At 40.9% G+C, this 23,595-nt stretch overlaps 1 protein-coding gene across 3 annotated transcripts; it reads right to left on the bottom strand.

Annotated features, from left to right (window-relative positions):
- Nucleotides 1-19,092, bottom strand: LOC6524498 (putative protein kinase C delta type homolog). 3 transcript variants are annotated; one of them, XM_015190239.3, is made up of 15 exons: nt 18,780-19,092; nt 16,880-17,253; nt 16,086-16,429; nt 15,814-15,929; nt 15,666-15,751; nt 15,469-15,598; nt 3,315-3,416; nt 2,807-2,890; nt 2,461-2,597; nt 2,230-2,403; nt 1,312-1,466; nt 1,096-1,243; nt 831-1,010; nt 623-763; nt 1-558 (listed from the first exon to the last, which is right to left on the bottom strand). In XM_015190239.3, the coding sequence occupies exons 2-15, from the start codon at nt 16,970-16,972 to the stop codon at nt 409-411; spliced, it is 2,040 nt and encodes a 679-aa protein (XP_015045725.1). In that variant the 5' UTR covers nt 16,973-17,253; nt 18,780-19,092; the 3' UTR covers nt 1-408. The 3 variants fall into 3 exon arrangements, with proteins under 3 accessions (XP_015045725.1, XP_039227389.1, XP_015045726.1); XM_039371455.2 differs by lacking the exons at nt 2,807-2,890; nt 3,315-3,416; nt 15,469-15,598; ... (3 more) ...; nt 16,880-17,253; nt 18,780-19,092 and adding exons at nt 5,944-10,574; nt 12,004-12,080; XM_015190240.3 differs by lacking the exons at nt 2,807-2,890; nt 3,315-3,416; nt 15,469-15,598; ... (3 more) ...; nt 16,880-17,253; nt 18,780-19,092 and adding an exon at nt 5,944-10,591.
- Between the last annotated feature and the right edge of the window lie 4,503 nt (nt 19,093-23,595).

Genomic DNA, 23,595 nt, shown 5'->3' with positions numbered 1-23,595 from the left:
TTTGATTGACATTGTTTTTATTCAACATCAATATCCACATCAAGTTCGCATTATGTTTATATTTTTTACATTTTTTATTTCTCATAGACGTAGACCTTTGCTTAATCACTAAAATTTAGAACAAATAATTTGCAAAAAAAAAGATATATATATATATGTATGTATATAGGTAAATGTGAGGAGGGATATCTGTACAATTAGACTTAGACATAAACGTATAGCTAACTGACTAGAATTACAATCCAAATTTTCAATTCAATGTGCTGCAAAGCTTAACTACAAGGTATTTAAATTCAAATTCAATATTCTTTGGTTGTGTTAATCTCTTGTTTCCTTGGCCATAATAAATATTTACATATACAAATACTGTTGCTCTAAATAATAATTAATTAGGATATTAATTAGGCTCTAGTCCAGGGTGATGTGGGGATTTGTGTAGGTGAAGCCGTGGAACTGCTTCTGATCCATGGATGCCAATATCTCCTTATCGATGGGGGTTAGACGCACCCTTTCCCTGGTGAAGACCCGATCGAAGTACTGGGTATCCAGCGGGTGTTTCTAACCGAAAAAAAAATACAAAAAAAATAAAGAAAAGTAATTAGTTATGCATTGGAATACTCACCACTTGGGGCTTGAAGGGCGGCTCGATTTGTCGCTTTTCCAGCAAACCCCAGTCGATCGGGCGAAAGAATATATGATCGGCTATATCACCAGCTGGGCTGTACTGCGAGCCAATACGCTTTGTATAGTCCTTCTCCAGCAACTGCAATGGTACATTAGGTTGTGTTATAAATGATTTAAAATTAAAATGATCTATCTTTTCAGCTCACCCCCTTGAGAATCCCGGTGGCCTCGGCGGATATGTAAACAGGGAACCATGGAATTTCATTGCAAATGGACCAGAAGAGCTCGTCCTCATCGCAGCCACTGAATGGCGACTGTCCAATCAGCATTTCGTATAGCAGCACACCAAACGACCACCAATCCACATTCTGATTGTACTTTTCGCCCTGCAAATGGAAAGGTAAGAGTTGAGATATGTTTGATTTGGATTCAACTAAAATCGATTAAAGTATCTATGGTATAGTAACATGCCTTAATGATTTCGGGCGCCATATAATCGGGTGTGCCGCAAAAACTATCAGCCGTCTTGTCCAAATAGATTTGCAATTTGCACATGCCAAAGTCGGCAATTCGCACATGTCCCTCGTAGTCCAAAAGGACATTATCCAGTTTGAGATCCCTAAAAAATTGCAAAGAAATATTTAAAATATAGCATGAAGTAGTCAAAAGTATTGTGTTTGAACCCACCTATAGATAATGCCCTTTTTGTGCAGGAATTTGAGGCCCGAGATGATTTCGGCCCCATAGAATCTGGCTCGCTCCTCGGAAAAGCGACCGCTCTCCTGGATGTGGAACATGAGATCACCGCCATTCAGGTACTCCATCACAAAGAACAAGTGGCTCTGCGGGATATAGAAATATAGGAAAATATAGCGGGCGATTTTACATACAGATCGAGAACAGACGAGAGAAACAATAATATAGCGAGAGATCGAGATTCAGATTGAGATTGAGATTGAGATTGAGAGATCGTCCCCCAAAGTCATAAATAATTAAAATACCTTCTAATCGGTGTCAATGCAAGACGTTGCAGTTGCAGATGCAAATTTTCGGATTGAGAGAAACACACAAAAACCAAAAAAAAAAAAAAAACCAAACAAAATAAATACAATAAAATAAAAGCGTACGGACAGGCACCCTGATCTACATGATGTCCGATCGACGTCGTGTGCCCCAATCGATGGCCAGAGCCCAGTGATCCAATAATAGACCGTTTTACCTTTCCTCTGGCTATAAATAGCCAGCCGATCGACTGTTCTATATGATAAATATCGATCAAGAGTGCAGACACACCTTCGACTGGTGACCCCCACCTGTGAATTGCCTCTAATTGAAAGCAAAAGCGGTGCAAAGTGCGCATGAAACTCCTTCGCCTGAATACTTTTAGCTGGACAACATCAGTTTGTGTGCCACATTTCGACTTTGACTGATTGGTAAAGTTTTACAGAACAAACAAACCATTTTTACTAAATTTTTGTAAGTTCAATTTGAATTTTATGCAAGGGTCATTGACCTACGATTGCTAAGCAATACATGTCTAAAGTTTAATGTGTGTAAATGTATATATCCTTCATTCATTTATATTATTTGTATATTTTTATTTACCTCCGTTTGGAAGGTGCAAAACAGATGGCACAGGTAAGGATGTTTGGTACCCAGGGCCAGGACCTTGCGTTCGATGAGCGTGGAGTCCACATCGTCGTCCTCCAGGACAACATCCTTTTTCAGGCACTTGATGGCATAGTAGTATGTGGTATCACGCAGCTCAGCCAGCAGAACCTAATTTCAAAATTCAAAATTAATCAGGTAAATACAATATATCTATTCATAACTCACCTTGCCGAAACTTCCCTTGCCAAGAACGGCCAGAAAGTGGAAATCATCTACCGAATAATTCTTAAATCTAGGTATTACTGTTGCTGGCGCAGTGAAACGTCCGGATTTTTGGAATTGTGAATATGTATATGATGTTTCTGTGCGATCGAGACAGCAAGATATTTATAGTTGCAGAAAGAGAGAGAGAGTGCCAGTCATGGAATAAAAGTTAAAGTTAGTTAAAATCTTATAAAAATTATATACGAGTATATTAGCAGAGTAATGTTCGTTCATGAGCTCTTCTTTTGTTGGTCACTTGAATTGGGGACTACATATGTGGGACTTATATCATATTTAATCGGCATACCATCGTGTTCTTCGCTGGCCTCGATTTTATAGGCTGGATTCAAGCTGGGCGGAGTGCTGGGCGAGTCACGGGCTTCTCGGGCTCCTAATTATTCGGGAATATTAGTCGAGGATCTTTTAAGAGATCTCTAGGAAATTCGCTATTTCTGGGCCTGATTTTGCTAACAGAATTCATGCTTGATAAACTTACACTGCGCTATTTATTTATTCTTTAATTCAATTACTTTTTAGATGCACATTGTATTTATAGATATATTTTATATCAAGACTTTTTTTGATTCACAATGACTAACAGATTTTTCTTATAAGAAATGCATATAGTAAAGACTTTCCCGGAATAATTATTTCCTGGTTTCCAGTCGCTCCATTAACACATTATAAATTCTGTTCTGAGCAAAATCAGACCCATAAATTCGAGGCACAAATTATGAATATTGTTTGGCCTCCATATTTCCCGACTGTGATTTCGACTGTGATTTGTGCATTTTGTCTGGTTTTTATTTTTTTACCTCGCTTCACGTGGTTGAGTGCCTCAACGATGAGTTTCTGATTGACACCGCATAAATTGGCCGTGAGCCGTTCGCATTTCTTGTGACAATTCACGTCACATTCTGGTTCGCGTGTTTAGATTCGATATTTGAATTTCGTTGTGGACGTGGATGTGGATGAGGCCCACGCATAACATCGCATTGGAGGGGAATTAATTGCAAACAAATTATTAATACAGTTTTGTTGCGGCAAAACTGGGCGGGTTACCCAATCTTCTGTTGCGATTTATTGGCTGCACGCTTTTTTGACTCGAGCAAAATGTATTCAAATTGAAAATGTACTGGCCAAGACGTGAATAATACAAATTAGCCAGGTGCAAGTCCCAAAATGTGTAGACTAACTTGGAAAATAATTACTGAATTACGCTGAATACTGTCCATGTACAAATATTTTCAATAAACAATAACAAGTTAGTCAGCTGAAGCCAATTGTGATAAAAAGCAAACCCATACTAACTAAGTTTTAAACGTCAAACATATATTTAAATAATGGATTTGTTCAGTTATAAAAATGCCATCATAAGTAAAAATATAAATATCTGATGGTATATTTTCAAATTAACCAATACCACAGATATTTTGGCCATGAGCTAGAACATTTCTAATAACAGCGCTGTCAGCTTTAAAGAAATTTCCCATACACTTAGCTGATTATTGTTCTCAGTGCATTCCAATCGGTTTAAAGACATGAATTTCCGATGATTATTTTGGGTGGGAGGTTCTGCTCGCATAAACAATGCGAATCCGCAATTGTTTCTGCCCACTTTGATTGAATTTCCCACCAAATGAGGCGGATAGCCGGATATCACGTATACGCAGTGTGGTAACGGAACAAAACACAAATGATTTTCCTCGCTCTGCGAGGGAATTTATATAATCTGCGAATTGACTGTATGGCCCATAACTGCGTTGTATTGTTTCGTTTGGCTGGGTAAAACAACTGCAGGGGATGTCTAAATCAATATAGTATCTATGCAGATATATCTGAATTTATGTACACAAAAGCATTCTCTTTGACGCTCAGACAGACACGACGATGACCTAAACAATTTGTTTTCATTTGTTGTTTTGCCTAAAAGTAAAATGCCAACTTCTAGATTTGTTCTTTCTCTTTTTTGCTTTTTTTCTTTTTTCCTTTTTTCCTTCTTGCGTTTTGCGGCTTCTGGCAGCGGATCTCTAGCAAATTCTCGCACAAACATCAAGGAAACGCCACCACGGAACAGTAAGCAACGATAAAATTCTCGGCGAAAAATTACATAAAACACGAATCGAGCAATTGAAATAGGAAGTCGATTACCCAAATTCACTATCGCACAACATGAGTAACAATGCTAATAAATAACGCCGCACACAAAATAGAGACACTAAAATTCGCTCTTTTTTTGTTTTTTTTAGCTTTAAAAGCACAGAAACATTGTAGGAAATTGGTGCTGAATATTTGTTAAATGAATATGAATACTCAGCACACAAATGAGAATCCACTCAATAAAAGTATATTTTACAGCAAATTTGGGAACCTAGGGCAAAGACAATAACAAAACGAAACAACTTCTTCAGCAGCTAAATCAAAGAGAATACCAACATACAATATATAGTAATTTAAACAGAAAATAAAGAACATCGAGTTTGGAGAAAATCCTAAGTAACAATAAACGCATAAACATAAAAAATGAAATAGTTTATTACTTGGTTGAATTAAAAACCGATAAATAATCCCATTTCCCAATTCATTTGCATTTAAAAAATGCGATAATTAACCCAGAAAAGAGTGTCCCAGAAAAATTGGAAAATCGCGGCATATTCACGACGAATAACTCACAGTTTTTCTCCAGTTGCTGGTCGTTGAACCCGTCGCATTTTCCGCAGAATATAATTTTCCGAACCTGCACTTCCTAGTTAACACTCTGGGCTCAATTGCACTACTATGCCGCCGACTAGACGGGAATATATATTTATATAGATGGGCGGCATCTTTTCCCCGGATGATATACTACCTATTGATCGTTATGACTTTGTTTATTTCTTTGTCTCTCAACTTTTCGCCAGAAATCCTCATATATCTTATATCTATAGGTTGCTGTTTTTGTTTTTGTTTTTCTTTTTTTATATTTGTTGTTGCTGTTGTTGTTGTGAAAACGAAGGCATTCCGAAATGCCTGGGATAGTCAAAAGTAAGTCGAAAGCTCTTTTTTGATCCGGACACGTGCCGCCCATTCAAGTGACCAGCGGAGGAAATGGGGAAACGGGGTGTGAACTGAGGTACACTGGGAAAAATAACGGAGCAGTGGCTTTTTTCTCAATTATCAGTTATCAATTGTTTCATTATCACGATTGAACACGCCTTCGCAGTGATGAAATATAGAGTATTTGAGGGAAAAACTTTTATCTAAAATATTTTTAAGGTTTTCACTCTCTAAATTTCGTGTAAGTATTAATTGTAATTGTAAACAGCTAATCAAAAATTATTTATCCTATTTGTATCAAAAAAGTTGTGAATTGATTACAAAGCGTGCTCTGAGTTTTTCCCAGTGTATTGACTGCTTTGTCCGCTATCTTTGCGAGCTGAATGTGCAGGGTATCGATAGCCTTACCTAACATCTTCTTGGGACTGGAGGGCGCGGTGCCGCCTTCGAATCCGGAATCGTTGCTGCAGGTGCTCATCCGGATGATGGACGGCGAGCTGGATGTGGAGGCACCACCACCACCACCACCACTACCACCACCACTACCACCACCACTGGGCACACTCAGTGTTCCGGCATTTGAGCCGCTGGAACTGGGCGAATCCACGACGGTAGTGGCATTGGAGCTGCCACCCTTGGTGACCATGGCCACCGCCGCATCGAGATCCTCGGAACTGGCGCTGCTGCTGGTGGAGCTGCACTCCTCGCCGCCGCTCTCATCGTCGCTGTCCTCGTCCAAGGAGCCACCGCTGCCCTCCTCGCTGCCGCTCTCATCGTCCGTATTCTCATCCGAATAGACGATCTTCTCGCGCTTCCACAGGGGACGCGGTGTGGCCACCAGTGGATACCTGGGCGCCTCCTCCTTCACATAACACTTGTTTGTCGTATCAATTTTGATCTTCTTGTGCGGATCGAAGCGTTTCGCCTCGGCGGCGGCGGCGGCTTTCGCCTTTTGCTTCTTTTTCTCCTTGCGCAGTTTCTTTTTCATGCTGGCGCTTAAGTTCGCACAACCGTCAACACTGGAATAATCGTCGGAACTGCCGCTGCTGTAGTCGCAGTCGTCGTCGTCGTCTTCTTGGCTATTTTCCGCCGACGAGGGTATATAGTCGTCTAGCTCGGCATCAACGTCTCGCAGACACTGTGCCAAATTCGATACTGTTGCAAACTTTGATAAATTATTGCCGACGCCTTCGCCGCAGCTGTTGTTGCCGCTGAGCGAGGTAGTCGCATCAACAGCAACTGCAGCAGCAGCAGCAGCAGCAGCAGGAGGAGCAACAGCAACATTAACAGCAGCAACACCAATTGTTATTGTTGTGGGCGGCGTTGTGGTTGCATCGCCAGTTGCCGCCGGCGATGACGCATTTGTGGCCTGTTGCTGCTGCTGCTGCTCATGTTGCTGTTGCAATTGCAATGATTGCTGCTTGTTCGGTGATGTTTTGGCCGCCTTTGTGGGGGCCAGCGTTATAAATTGATCGGCATTGATTGGGGTCACATTGCTCTCAGACAAAGCCGTAACAGCTTCTGCTGCTGCTGCTGCGACTTCTGCTGCTGCTGCTGCTGCTGGCGTTGCAGCTTTCTTTTTGCCAACATTTGTTTTGCCGGCACTTTTTGGCTTTGTCGTATTCGGTGATTGCACCTTTGACTTGCCCGTTGGCTCAGCGGCTTCCGTCAATTTCGTTTTGGTTTCCGTTTGTGGCACCAATGTTGCTGCCGTGTCGATCAGTTGTTGTTGCTGCTGCTGTTGCTGTTGTTGCAGTTGTTGCTGCTGCTGTTCCTTGTCCGTTGTTTTATTTATTTTCGTTGCGACTGCGGCTGCCGTTGCCTGTTGTTGTTCAGGTGACTTGGCCGGCTGCCCGCTATTTATTTTTGGCCCTGCTGTTTCGTTCAATTTTGATTTGCCTGTTGCTGTTGTTGGTGTGATTGTTGGTGTTGCTGTTGTCATGGCTACGGCGTTGCCAGATTGCTTGAGCCCCTTGGGTGATATTGTTTTTCCTGCCTCGGCAACAGTGGTTCCTGCCGCTGTTGTCACGCCGATCTTGGCCATTGTTGTCTTTGGTGTCGCCGGTGTTGACTTTAGCTCATCTGTTGCTGCTTTAGCTTGTGGTGTGTCCACTTTTGTTGGTGCTGATGTTGAAGTTGAGGCAGCTGCCTTGGCTTGTGCTGTTGTGGGCGTCACAATCTTTCTTGTTGGTGAATCCTTTGTTGGTGTTTCTACTTTAGCTTGTGGTGTTGTTGGTGCTGCTGCTTTCGTTGTTGGTGGTGAATCTATTGTTGGTTGTTGTGGTTTTATTTGTAATGCCGTTGGTGTATCAAGCTTTATTTGTGGTGTAGCTGCTTTTCTTGTTGGTGCTTCCACTTTCGCCTGTTGCACTGCATCTTCTGTTTTTTGTGATATTTCCAACTTGGCTTGCGGTGTTTTGGGTGAACCCATTGTCGGTGTTGCAATTGTCGCTTTGGTGGTTATTGTTGGCTTAGCGTCGTCTGCCGTTTTTAGTTTTGGTAAGTCTTTTTTGGGCATTATCGGTTTGGCCTTACTATTATCGGTTGCAGACTTTAATTTCGGTGATTCAGCAGTTGTTGAAGCGTCAGTTGATTTAGTTTTTGGTATTTCACTAGTTGGTGCTTTACCTAAAGTATCGTTTGTTTCTACTTTCTTAACTTCGACTTGGTTAGTTTTCACAAGCGTTGGTGTAAGTGGTGTTGATGGTACCTTTTGAATGGCCGATTTGCCAGTCGTGGACACCATGGAAGGTGTTGTCTTCAGCTCGATGAGAATTTCCGATTTGAGTTTGGGTGTTGTTGGTGTCTTTACATCTGTCTTTGTTTCCTTAGGCGTTGCCGGTGACTTGGGCGATTCCTCCTCCAGGAGCTGCTCCTGTTGCTCCTGTCGCATGCTGGAGACCTTTTTGCGATTGGTCATGTATAGCGTTTCCCTGGAACCGATTTGCGACCAAAAGTCCTCGCCGCTCTCCGATTTCTGTATAGCCTTACGAATGGGCTTGGGCGTGGCCACGCCCTCGACCTTGGCCTCAGTTGTAGGCAGTTGTGGCTGCTGCGTTTGTTGCTGCTGCACTTGCTGCTGCTGTTGTATGGCTGCCTCATCGAAGGTGAAAATCTGCGCCTCACTCACATGTTGCTGTTTGCTTGCCTTCTTCAGAGGCGACGTCTTGGTTGTTTTGGGAGCAGCTTTCATGAAGCCTTCGGGCAATGACGCATCGTCCTGTTCCTTGGGCACTGTCTTTTTCTTGGGCAACTTGAAGATCTTGTGTATCTGGTGGTGCTCCTCCACAGTCTCCACATTAACGGTGAACTTAGGCTTCGGACTGGGAGTTGGAGTGGAACTCGAACCGGAACCGGAACCGGAAACGGAAGCTAGTGGTTGTACTAGTAGGGATTCCTCGTTCAACTCCAAGACACTGGGCATATGCTCCACTGGCTGAGCCTGGGGAGCATTTTCCACATCAACAATGGCGGTGATCTTGTGGCGCATCTTCTTGCTCTTCTTGGAGCGTCTTTTGGATCTCTCCTTGAGATCATCATCGTTTGTGGTGGTACTATCGTGACTGGATCTGCGTTCCAGGTGGATCAACTGAAAGCTACCGGAGTTCGACTTCTGCAACTTGTTCAGTATTTCCTGTTCTTGCTCTTGTATAATGGAGGCCCTGCGTCTGAGTTCGCCGGCATTTAGATCATCATCGATCTTATCGGATGAAATGTCCTCGCAAATGTCATGAAACGTTGGACATTGAACCAAACTCAAGCGACGAATGGTCTCCTGCATTTCCTCCAGTTCATGTTCCTGTTTATCAGAGTCCTCCTCCTTTTCGTCAGCCATTTTTTCATCCTTTTTGACACTTATCTCCACTTCGGGAGTCGCCGATGTCTTATGAGCACTTTGTGGTTGGCTAAGCTCCTGGATTTGGGATCTATTGAAATTGGGTGTTTCATCCCTCTCATCTTTGATGTAGAATCTCTCGCGTAGCAATTCGCCGGGTGACTTTTTATTGCTGGCTACTGGAAAGGCTGCCAATTCTTCGGCCAATTTTTGGCGCCAACTTAAACTGGGCTCGGTGGCAGGTGGCAGATCCCGGAACTGATGCTCCTGCACTTGCTCCTTCTTGGGACTCTCGGCACTGCGATCCTTGCTGCGTCTTCGTATGGTGGATAGTCTTACCACAGGACGATTTCTCCTGATGGTTGATCTACGATTGGGTCTACCTTCGACTCCTGTATCCGGACTTTCGGTTGGTGTTTCCTTGGCAGAAGGCTTAACCTCCTGCTCCTTCAACTCCTTCGGCTCCTTCAGCTCCCTCGGCTCCTTCGGCTCCTTCTGCTTGAGCTCCTCCTCCTTGGGCGGCTCCTTTTCCTGCGACTTGGAAGGCACTGCCCTGCGATATCGCGACGAACTCACATCGATATCAGCCGTATTGATGGCAATGGGTCTAGCTGGTATGTACCGACTACTGGCACCAGATGAGCCATAACTCGATGTGGTCACCGAACTGCTGTATTTCGGCGAGTTAATCCTGGTCAGTGGCATCAGGCTGCTGTGTCCACTGTGCCGTCCCGTCTCCGTAATCGTGGTCAGCTTGGGTTGGTATCTGGAGCCCAGGCCATGGAGGGAGCTACTGCTGCCGGAACTGCCGCTGGAATAACTGCTCGGCGATCTCGGCGAGGAGGGACTCAATGGTACCATATAGCTGGCCGGATACGAGCGATTGTAGCTGGACGTATAGCTGGAGGATCCGGGTGAGGATCCCATGCCCAAGTTGAGACCCAGGCCGGAACTATAGTAGGGCGAGTACAGCTGACTGCTGCCGCCACTATAGTAGTAGTTGGTTGAATCCGAATACAGCGGCATTTTGCAGCACTCACTCAAACAAAAAAAAACCAAACAAAAAAAAAACAAAATCACAATACACGAAGAAAACCTTCGGTTTGAATTTTTGGTTTGCTTATTTTCCGGCGCTTTTCCGCTGCTTTTAGCTTAATTGTTTCCTTCGGTTCGTTTAGGATCTCATATTTTAATCGTAATTACGCTGTATTCGAAGGGACACATAAATATCTTTATCTAAATGGCACAGTCGACTAATGCACTACAAATTAATAGTTTTCATAAATTTTAAATCATAAATATAGTATTTAAAGAATTTAATGCAAAATACTATTAGTAAAAGAAAAATCTGATTAAAAAATGTAACATTTGGCCTAGATAAACTACTCGAAAACACGCTGTACTTCCTCATTCGGCCATTTGTCTATCATTAACTAAATAAACCAATTCGATGGCCGATCTGTTCATTTCCAATTCAATTTCCGGCTAAGCCAATTCGATGTCAATAACTCAATTTAATGGCCATTGCGGCCTTTAACAAGACTAATCCCACGATTCAATTGGGCAAGATGATAAATTTAGATTGGGAACGAACAGAGACAGAGATTCGCCCATAAATTCGGTGGCACTTCAGTTTATTCTTCACAGGTTAACGCTTGCTTGAAATATGTATTTCTGGTGCTGTCGTTCATGTATTTTTTGCATACATACATATGTACATACATATGTATCTTGCCCTCCGACGCTGCCGCAGTTTAATTATACAATTTTCAGAGATTTCAAAACGGCTGTCATAATGTGCCAGCATTTGGCAATAGCGAAGCCACATTAATTATAGCCTAATTGGCCCAAAGGGTTTAATTCCGCCTGATCGAACAAAACGCTGCGATCGAAATTAAACCGAATCAGCCAACTTTCTTGACAATTTCCGTGTGGCTTTTTCACCAATTAGATATGGGATATATGATAAATCAAAGGATATTTACAATAGATTCGTTAATTTATGTTTAAATAACATTAATTCCATCAGTGTGAATCAGCTGAACTTTGGTAGAAAATCAAAAATGGATATTAAAAACATTGATAGTGGATTAAATTCATTTGAAAAACGAAAGCTAACCGTTGTGTTTATCCGACTCAATAAACAAAAGCGTTTCCGATGAAGTTTAATGCTAAAGTGCTAGGTTTTTAAATGCCGAAAAAGAGGCATTTGAAATGGATTTGAAATTGAACTGTCATTGGCTGAAGGTCAGCTGGAATCGATGGCTTTTCAATTATTCCAATTTCCTTCAACTTTTCTCGCTCGATATATAATATGTTTATTATTGGCTTTCGCCTTTAGCCCACATGTGCCATATAGAAATAGATATATATAATCCGATGTAGGAGATAAATTTTTTCGCATGACGTAAGCGCTCACGAGTCGTCGTTGTCTGCGATTTTCCTCAGCTATTTTCCACGCATAAATTGCTGACAATTTTTGTTCGTTGTTGCTTCAATGTTGTACGATAGTATAATTATCTCTTTTTTTTTATTAGTCACTTTAAGCACACGGTGAGTTCGATACGATTTTTTCTCCTTTTATTCCAATGCTTGAACTTTGAGCAATAATTAGTTTTTGTTATGATTTTTACCGTCAGCGCGACACAGGAAAAAATTCAAAGGAGCTAACTCGACGAGGCGAACGCATTAACGGAAACTACTGAAATGTGAAAGGCAGCGCAGAATATTTTCAATTCCGATTCCTGAACTCACAAGCACACACACACATAAACACACACAAATACACACACACTCATGTCGATGATTTTCACGGGAAAATTCGAAGTCCATCTGTGTGAGAGAGAGGCTAACTTGGCAGCAGTATCTCTGTATCTTGTATCTGTATCTTGTGTTCATCTGCATCTGTATCCGTGTTGAGGCACAGGCCCAGATCATCATTTTCATTTTCCTCTTCTTTCAATTATCTCTACGTGTCTGCCAATTTCGAAATATGCCCCGTCAGAATTTTCAACACAACCACACCATAAATTTCACACGAAGGCGAGCGCGCTCTTTCGAATTTCGAAAAAGCATCAAAAACATTTTTGACGTCTTTCAAAATGCCCGTCGCTCGTTTTTGCACAGCGAAAGTAAAAGCGAAATCTGCGAAAGAGCGAAGAACTCATATGGTAGATTCTTCCGAAGAATTGAGCGAAAAAAAGAGAGTCCATAAAGTATGCGGAACAATTAACTAAAATAGGTATACGAACATAAATCGCAGTTGTTTATTACAAGCCAATAGGAACTGGCATTTGAGATTCTTACATGGTTACATGGAAACGTGGACATTCAAAATTAAAGTTAAAGATACTTTAACTCTTTCGAGTATTTAAAATCAAATAGTAGTTAAGCAGAAGAAAGTCCCTAGCGAGTAAAGTAAAATTGAAGTGGCAAGTGAAACACTATTGTTCTATTGTTCTGCAAATAAATAAAATTAAAAACGAGCGAAAAAAAACGATTTCAACTCGATGTCGTGATAGAAATAGACATGGACAGAAAATGAGAGCAGGCGGTGGTGTGGGATTGCTGTCATAAAATGTGTGACCAATTAATTGTCACTAAAATGTGTATATGGCATAAATTAAACGAATTAGGCAAGTGCAATCAAACATCAAAGTGTTCATCTCGGCGATGCACAGTGAAGTGGCTAATTCAACAAATTGAGATGCGCTGGATTTGAGAAAGTGCAAAGAAATGTGAGGTGTTGAAGAACTGAAGAGTCTGAACGAGATCTTAACAGTTTTCAATATAAACTGAGTTGAAAGTATCTTTAAATATCTGAATACAATGAACTAATGTTGATAAACTGGCAAACTGCATTTGGATCAAGTCCGAAATGGCTTTGTATCTTATTTTATTGAAAATGCAATGATGGCAAACATGGTTGTTCATTTACGCCAGCAGAGCAGAGGGCTAAGATCCTTTTGGGCAATCATCAATCTGCCTGTTGGTAGCACCTGCTATCGAGATGTTTGGCTAAATTTGTCCATTCCACCACACATCACCCCACCGCACCCCCCGGCAACTGGGAAAGCGGGGAGGAAATCGAAAACAAATGCCAGAAATGCCGCACGTAGGATGTATCTCACATGAGATGTACTACCCGTAGCACTCGGATTCGTTTGTACATGCGATGCGATGCGATGCGATGCGATGCTAATGGTGACGCTTTTCGGTTCCGCAAAGTACATTTATAGACCAGCGAGCAAGAGGAGGAGGCAGTTGGAAAGCGCCAAACAACTAGAAATAGAACTGCAACATGCTCTTCTCTCTACTTTCTTCTTTCTTATTTCTTATTTGTGCTTTTTTGTTTTTTTTTTTTTTTGGTTTTTGCCTCAGCACTTAATCTTTGCGATTTATAGTGAACATTGCATACATATATTTTTGTGTGCGATATTTTTGCTCTGCATTCCTGTGCCGTCAGTTGCAAAAGCGCATATCCATGGGCTTACTCTTTCACTTAAAAGCCAAATAAAAACATATTTGCTCTCATATCTAGTTAATGGGTTATTAAGTTTAAATACCTCCTAAAACGAAATCACTTAGAACATTTACCAAAAGCTACTTTTATATGTTTTTAAGTGCTTCTGTTTGTGTTTGGAAATTTCCGCTAAGCACTTTCTAAATGCATTTATTTTAAATATATGTATAACGAATTAAATGTAAATAAAAACGTTTTGCATACAATTTCTAATATCTAGTTGAAAGGTGCGCTTCATGATATTGCCTTGTAATTAAAATCTCATCTTGTGGTGAATAATAATTAATTTATCTAATAATGATTTGCGAAAATAAAAACTTAAAGAGTATGTAGCCATAGGCAAATTTAAGTGATTTTAAAGTTTGTAAAGCTGTATGTATGTTATATCCGAGTATATGTACTAAGGCTATGTGATAGAAATTAATAGGTATCCTGCCATTCGAATATCACAGACTTCTCGTTGCATTTTCGGCTTGTTCGGTACGCCATGTTTTTTTGCTCCTTTTTTTTCGCATGTCTTGTGTTGGCAAAGTCGCAATAAATTGATTTCTAATGCAGTCTGGCTGTCTGTCTAACCATCTATTATATATAGAGATTTCAGCTTAATCTGGCTTTCGCATTATTTCCGCTTTGATCGCACACACATCGAGTGAAAGTATGTCTTCCTTTGTTCGTCGAATAAAAAGTGCAAATATATATTGCACAATTTCATGCACCTGCACAATGAATGGCCCTCGTTTCGGTTGGCAAAATTATGACACCATTGGAGAGAAATTTCATATATTTGCAGTGGGCTTGTTTTTCGTAAAAAATGGTTCTTAAAAGTCGAGTGCAATGATTGCTTTTTTATATTCACAGCAAAATATACGGTTCGTGATAATTTCAAGAATGTTTCGAGAAACGTTAAGTGGGTCGCATTTATATATAACCATAGGAGTTGTTTTTCTTTTTCGTCGGAAACTTTAATAACATTATTTTCAAAAGTTTGACGCCTGTCTAATGGTAATGTATTTTCAGAAGTAAAGTACATTGTAAACCTTTTCTTTGGTTTTGACGTGTTGTAATATTTTGACGTGTTGTAATAAGTCAAGTAAGTGTCTGCCCCAATGTAAGTTACAGGCGACATAAATCCATAATGGCTCAAGAATACCCATTATTTTTGCCGACCGTTACATTTTGTGGCTGTCAAGTAAGTCAAGTAAGTGTTTGCCCTAATGTAAGTTACATGCGACACAAATCCATAAAGGCTCAAGAATATACCATTACATCCCCCTATTTGATACCCATTATTTTTGCCGACCGTTACATTTTGTGGCTGGGAATAAGCATGGGCATTCTGGGGTTGTTATGACCACTAAAGAATCGAGCAAGCTTTGTATAAAAGCTTTGCGGTTTACCTCTGGCACAGATGGTGCCACCTGCCAAAAGCTCGAGCCAATGTAGCCAATGTAGCCAATTTATAATCGCAACAGGATTGAGTTAACAACTGAATTCCTCTAAGATAATAGCACTGTATAATGCTGAGGAAATTTGACTAATTAAGTGCTAATATTTGTACAAAACAGAGACAACTTACCTTCGCACTTGAGGCCCTGAATAAAAAATCCGCCCATCAAAGATCCGCAATGGTCACAGAAAGTCGGCGACATAAAGGTGTGCGGCTTGAACCGATGTGGCATATCGATCTTGAAACGTTCGCGTAGTAACTAAATTGATATAAAGTTATAAATTATTTAAGAAATGTATTATTAAACAGTTGACAATGCAACCCACAATTGTACTGGCTGAGGTGAAAACGGAACCGGAACATTTGCCCAGCAGTTTATCATGGCACTTTTTGTGCACCACCGTTTGGCAGACTGAAAATATCAGGAATATATATAAGAATGTTTCAAATTTTGAGGTCAGCGTTTAAACTTACTTATGCACTGATAGCCCTGTTTGCCAAATCCCCAGAGAAACAAATTGCAGAAGGCACAAAAGGTTGGCTGGCGAAAGAATTTAGCCACAAAACGATGCCCATTAATGTCGTGGGTTCTGTAAAAAATAAAGGAAAAATAATTAACAATAACACTAGTTAAAAAGGTGCTATTTCTGCAAAGATTTACGCAATATATTCAAATTTTTGATTTTTGATTCAATTGAATGGTAAAGTAATTCACTCAATCCACATTTTGAGTTGCCCAAACTCACTTCTGATGCTTGATGGCCCCGCGACGATTGGTTATGCTCCTGGGGCGTGTCCTTCTGTCCACGTAGACGCCACCGCCGGTGACGCCACCACCATTGCCACCAATGCCACTCCGATCGCCCCTCTCGCCACCACCCGCACTGCTCTCCCGATCTCTGTCTCGATCTCTGTCCCGATCCCGATGGTAGGCCTCCTCCTTGGAGTGCTGGCGTGGCAGCTCAAAGGAATGCTTTCCATAGTGATCCCTGTCCCGGTACTGATCCCTTCGGGCGCCGGAGGTTCCACTGCCGCCACTCAAGCCACTGCCTGCTCCACTGCTGCTGGTGGAGCTCTGTTTGTAGCGCGTCTGGGTAATGAATATATAATGAAAATCAGTATTAACACGTGTTGTACCATTTTATAGCCAAATAGCGAACTTTTATTAAATACCAAAGCACTGCTGCTTTAAGGTAAATGCCGGAAAAACACTTGTCCATGTTTACCCATTTAGCCCAGTTTTATTCTTTTAAATTGTTCAACAAAAATGTGGCAAAACATCGTTTGAATGGTCTCAATGTGTAAATATATACATATTAATTGTTAATTATCTAGTAATGACTGGGCAAACAGGTGCAGTTTTCAGTTTTGTTTTCATATTTTAAGGCTTAAGGAATTTGTTTGATACTGGCTATCAGAAAGATCTGCAAAATCTCAGATATTAGCTAAAGCTCTAAACCAACCATAAATGTCCGGGATGATGTATACAAATTAGTTTTAGTACAATCATAATTCAAATGCCATTTGTAATGGAAGTCACCTCATGTCGGGATGATCCTCCCGAGCTCCGAGGTCGCTGGCTGCTCGAGTTGGTGGTCTTCTGTTTGCGCACCTGGGCACGTGTGAACATCATCTTGTGATCTCCCGGTATCCGAATCCGTATCCAAATCCCATCCACATTCGATATGATTCCCCAGGTTTTTGTTTTTTTTCTGTTTTTGCGCGTATTCCGCGGGCTTCTGGTTTGTGTTTCGCTTGCGGCTTTATGGCGCGTACAAGGCGTTTTCTTTTATATATTTATATTAAATAAACAGCTAGCATTTTTAGTCAGCTGTATGTGGTATCCGGCTTTCGGTGTACTGGCATTTTTGACGCGACTGTGTTGGCCAGGTTTAAAGCCTCGTTGATGGATATCTGAAAGCCAACAGAAAGCAGGGGAATATCAAAAGAATATTTAATTATATGCTATATACAATCGGTTGCTGCTACAACGGGCACTTTTGTTGTGGATCGTGCCTTGATATTATAACGTGGCCTCCAGCCCCTCCCCCTCTGAATCTGAATCTTTGATCCCCCCTCCCTCCTGAGGAAATTGTGTCACGTATGCGAAATGACATTGAATAAAAGAGGAGGAGGTAGAGGCTTTGATGGGTGGGGAAACCTCAAGAACTATTTGTCTCTATTAATTACACGGCGAAAAATCTGTAGAGCATGACTTTCAATTTGTATTGATCCCTTGATAATATTATTGAATATAATAATATATTTTGATTAGTTCTCATTAATAGTCTGCATTTTCAATAACTTACAAAATCTAGTTTTAATTGGTTGCTTAACTGCATTTATTCGGTTCAGGGCAACTCAATCTTTTCTGTCATCGAACAAAATATCTAGGACTATAAAGTTCACATTTTATGTTTAAAACTTAAATGTTTTTCTGAGAAGTATTCGCTGGGTCGAAATAGCATTTGATTCAGCGGAATCAAGTCGGATTAGACATTATTTGGGTATGTACTCAGAGTTCTTCTTGCATTGCATGTTTTTTCCCAGTTTTCTTTGATTTATTCTAATATTTTCATTTTGTGTTTTGACTTGGGAAAGTCTGACTGGAGAGAAGGCGATAAATGTGTTTTGAAATTTTACAGCTCCACACACTCAAGTGAAATTCTTGGAGGGAATCCATTGGCAAGCGTTTTAAAAATATGATTTCTGTTGATGCTTCGACGCGCCACCAAAAATAAGCGCTTGAATCATTTAGAATTTGTTGTGAATACTTTTGGACGCCCCCGCCACGCCTCCGGCCGCCCACCATGCCATGCGTTTGTTGTTAATGTTATTAAAAATAGAAATTAAGTGGCGAATTGTGCGAGATAGCGTGCCAATTGATTGCCGGACATGATAAAAACACAAACAAGATGTGCCCATAGTGAGGCAATTGTGAGGAACCCCGAAAGGGTGGAAGCTATACATTCCGATTCAGGGTTAAGGTTTTTGGGCCAATCAAGGCTGAAGCCATTATGCATTCGAAATATATTCTAATTCGATTTGTATGTATGAACAGAAGTGGCAATGCCAAAGAAGACAAAATATGATAAAAGGTGTTCTGTATCTTGCATCTTGTTACTTTGATACTCGAACTCACAAATTAATGTTGTTTAGTTAATACACAATTATGGGTATCACTTATATGAAAAGGCGAATTTTCATTTGTTTTGACTGTTTGTTTTTTTCTTGCCTAAAATTTCTAGCACACAAAAATGTTTGGCAATAGCAAAGGAGGTTTTTTTACTTTGGCACTATTGTTGAAATATATTTCGCTGGCTAATATAATTATACACAAATCATACATTATACACGCCAAGGATAACAAATGCAAAACTTTCCATCAAAGTTGAATTCAGGCACAGATATTTATCTTTCAGCTCCCGAAGATCACTCACCTTTAGGCGATATATGTAAACATCGGTGTTAGAATCGTAATGTCCAAAACTCACACGATCGATTTCGTTAATGAACTGATTTCACACCGCAGATCCATTTTGATCCAGTTTCTGTTATTTCCGCTGCCAGTTCTTTTTGTTGATTGATTATCGAGTGGGCCATCAGAGATGACAAGCGGTTTATATGGGCGAATTATTCTGAATGATCGAGGGATCAGCTCTTCCAGCTCTTAGCACGTGTCCAAAATCTATTTTCAGGGGGCGGCAGTGGGTTGGAATGAAAACACACACACACACACACACACAGAGGGTAAAATGTGAACAAATTGGAAAACGGGAGGTTGGAAAATAAAGGCGATTTCGAGTCTGGACTTTTGGGGGCTACTATAAACACATTCCACATTGGTACACACGATAATAAATATTTCGTAGTGAAATGCTTTTGTTTTAATGCCCCGAAAAACACAGCGCAAATTGACTGTATGATTGTGCGGTTGCCAGCGCGTTCTTTAGCCTTCTCTCTATTCCCCCCTTATATATATATAAAATCTATATATATATAATCTACATATCCGTATATAGTTCTATGTGTGTGTGACGTCATGCCAGGGGGAAAGCCTTTTTGGCCAGGTGCACAGGTGTGGAAATTCAAACATCAAAAATCTCTCTCTCTGCTTTGCACTTTCACCATAACCAACAACATCACCATCACCATCACTTTCACTTAAAAAAAATTAATAGAAAGAAAGCTTCGTGGCCGATAATTAATTTGCACGCACATTTACTTGGCTGCATCACGCATCCGCCACGTTGCACATTCCATAAGTTTTTGTTGTGTGCCGCGACAAACGAACCAAAATGCAAACTAAATAATTGAACGATATATTATGTAGTTGTATACAGTTGAAAGACCACGAAATTCTTAATAAAGCAAAACAAGAACACACCGAAATGGCAACAACGTGGAACAATACAATCCAAAAAAAAAAGCCAGCCGCAGAAAGTAATAAGAAATAGATGCGAGTATCTGTCAGATACAAAGATACAACGTCAACGCGGAATCTTCCGCTCTGTTTGAACGCTGCGTTCGCACGGGAGCGCACAGCATCCGTATCTGAAAGTGATATACCCGGACTATACTGCCATATCTGAGAACGTGCCCGATCTGAATATGTGTATCTGTATAGCTGTATATCTGTACGTAGGTATCTGCATCTGTGTATCCGCATATCCCCACGTATCCGTCGGATCCAGAGAGAAAGCCCAGCGATCGCGGCTTCTTCGGTTCTCAGTTCTCAGTTCTGTTTTTGTTTCGGCCTTTGCCTTCATCCTCCATATAGACAATATGTGTTTCGTATATGCACCTCCACCGATCATGTGCTCTTTCCACATTTTCCTTTTCAATTTTCTTTGGTTAGTTCTTGATCATATGGAAAGAGAGAAAGAGAGAGATTGAGAGAGTCGCGGAGAAAAGCTTCACTGTACCGAGAGAACTTATTGTGGGCTCACAACAAAACAAAGAAGTGAATATAAGGGTAATTCCCTTTCACAACTTTTATTTTAGCCTTAACCTAATTACTTTGAGCCAACTGAATATATGTTCTAAATATTTAAATAACTGCAGTAAATAAATAAATATGCAGTAAATTTATTAATTGAAGTTATGTCTTATTTTTTATGTTGCATACACAGTGCATACACTTAATTAAAGCTTAAACATATTAAACTTCTTACAATCAAAAAATATAGAAGATCTTTATATTCGATGCCCACAACATTTTCCAAAAAAAGCTGCAAAAGCTTTTGCTTTTGGAATGGGCGCGTGCCCTCTCATTTTCACCAAGCTGAATGTTTATTTATGTATTTTGTTAATTTTAATGTATACAAACAAGAAAAGAGGTAGAGTGAGACAGAGAGAGAGCTAGTCTAAAAACTTTGGCACTTGCAAAATATTCTAAATGTGCCGAAAAATGAACACTTTTACAGAAGTGCACGACATTGCTCATGATTTGTTTGTTCGTTTTCCCTGCATTAAATCAATAAACTGTGTAAAATGCGCCCATCAATTTCCATAAGCCGTTCATTTTAATCATGCGAGCGTATTGATAAAGCTATTTAGAAAACCTGATAATTCATTTTTAAATAATTGCTGTGGAACAACGAAAGATTGTTCATATCACTGATTGCTAGCACAAAAACTCGGCATCTACATAAATGTGGCAACTTGACCCCTGTGTTTAACTCCTGCAACTCGGCGGACACCATCGGATATTGCCGGACAATACGGACAATCCGGACGGAAACCCATCCGCCGGACTGTCGGCGGGACATCTCCGATTTGACTTGGACTTGGACTTTGCCATCGCCCATTGCCCATTGGTCAAACACCGAGCCAAACAATGATTGAGTTTCGAGTCAAGGCCACCGAGCTGGGAAAACTTTATCGTTTAACTTCTCCGTGAATCGGGTAGGGGTATATATATCCATATGTACACGGGGGAGTCGCAGGGTCAGAGTTCGTGGATTGTGGGTTGGGGGTCAACAGCTGCTGCTGCTGCTTGGCATTTGTATTCCGAATTGGCCACACTACTGATTCATGGGCTTCATTTTCCGGCGGTTTGTCTGCCGAAAGCGAATTGAATGGCATAAATCAGTTGGCCAGACAATAATGAAAATGCTTGCCCATATTGCCACACTTATGTATCCGTATCTGTATGCGTATCTGTATCTGTATCTGTATCTGTATCAGCATCTTGTCCTTCTGCTCATTGTTGTTTTCTATACACATTTTGCGATATTGTGTATTGATATTCATTTCAAAAGTTAATCAAGCAAAAATGTTTGCAACTTTCCTTGCCGCAAACTCTGCTCTTTGCCTTCTTTAAGTTCGCCTGAAATAATAGATAATGGATAATGGATAGTCGCGTGACAGGGGTTTATAAGTAGGATATATAAAAAGAGAATGTATCCTGGACGAAAGGATTCGTGTGGCATCCAACAAATGTCGGTTGCATGCCATGCGAATTATAAGAGTGCATCAAGATGGCGGAGATTGCATGCTGCAAGGATTTTTGCCAGGTGGCAGAAAAACCAGAAAAAAAACGTATCTCTGAAATTCTGCACCTGGCATTCGCTGGTCATTATGGCTTCTTTTTTTTTGTACTATTTTTTTTTTGTTTACCTGCCAGTGGAAATTGAAAGTGCAAACAGCTATCAAGATTTAAAGTTTAAAACATTATTGATATGCTTAACTGAAATGTCAGGCTAACAAACAAGCCCATGCAAATAATGCAAATAATGCCTTAAAGTATTTTCCTAGCCAAGCACAAAGCCCACGTGGAATATAATAATAATTTACGTAAACTATAATAACTACGGTTTATATGGGTTTTCGCACAAAGGCTTCGACCAAATGAGTCAGCTTTCTGAGCCCCTGGATTCCGGCTGGATTAGGCCCAAACATTTTGATGACCACAGCTGGAACGGATGTGTGTGCACACACACCCACACACCCACACACACACACACCAAAATGACAAGGATTTCGATTGGGGGGGAAATGGAGTGCGTACAATATATAACCATTATCAGGTGTCAGTCCCGTTTGTTTACTTAGTCAGCGACAATTTCCATTCGAAGACAGTGGGGTCACTGGGTGATTGGGTGCTTGGATGCTTGGATGCTCTTCCGGATGCGAAGGGGCTGAAAAGGGTCCATGGCATTCGTACACGTCGTACAATCAATTGCTATTAGTTTTCATTACACGCAAATTACCATAAAATCACACACAGCCACCCACTCAGTCCATCCAGACTCCTTTTTACTACTTTCTTTTTTTTTTGGTGTGTTGGTTTTTGTGTAACTACTCACGACGACCGCAAGGTGAACACTTTTTCGATATTCATGGAATAATTACACTTTATCAGGGACACTTCATGAATTAACAACGGCCCAAAAGGCAAGGACTTTGCTCCTGTGCTCCATTGCCACCACTGAAATTAGTCAAGTTTTGTTGCGTTTACGTGGAAATTATCGTAATTAGAATATATTGAGCAATAAAAGTGATTTTTATTATTGAACTTTCGCCAGAGGGTGGGAGAACGAGTGAGAGAGAGATAGTGATATAGAAAGAGAGAGGGCGAGTTCACATACTTGTTTGCAGTTGATTTTGTTGCCCAGGTAAAGTGGCAAACTTTTACATGCCTGATTTTTGGTTGAGCGCAAAGGGCAACTTTTTCACTTGCAGGGCTGCCGAACTTTCCACGGAGCCAACCCGAAGTTCTTCAAAGAGTTCCAGACCGTAAAGCCCGAAGCCCTGGACTCTGGGCCAAATTAACTTTGATGCCTGCCTGGTCATAAAAACGCAGGCCATTTGCCTGCCACTAAATATCGTCGCTTCACCAGAGGCAGATGAAAAACACTGCGAAAAGTTGGGGGCACTTTCGTTTGATTCTTTGGACAGCGAGCATAATTAACTCTTGATCATAATCAACTAAATAACATAAACTGGCTAACGCCTGACTTTCGATGTATGTAAGCCTTTGAATTTTACACAAATTCATTCAATTTGTTACATCCAACAACTGTGGTGCCCATTTTCCCTGTGTGTGCTGCGAAAAGAGCTCTTGGGGTTGGGGTTAGGGTTCGGGTTAGAAGTGCCAGTGGTCAATGTCAATGGTTGCAGGACTCGAGTTGGAGGGGCCCAGGATACCAGGATGTGTTTTGTCAAGAAGCGAACGTCAATAGCCAAAAACAGCTGTCAAAACACAGACGCTGCTCCTTTACGAGGATGATAATGTAATTTGACAATCAAGCG

This window comes from Drosophila yakuba, chromosome X (assembly GCF_016746365.2).
Source record: "Drosophila yakuba strain Tai18E2 chromosome X, Prin_Dyak_Tai18E2_2.1, whole genome shotgun sequence".
NCBI lineage: Eukaryota > Metazoa > Arthropoda > Insecta > Diptera > Drosophilidae > Drosophila > Drosophila yakuba.
Note: the sequence above shows the minus strand (reverse complement) of the source record. Positions and strands in the feature narration are given on the sequence as shown.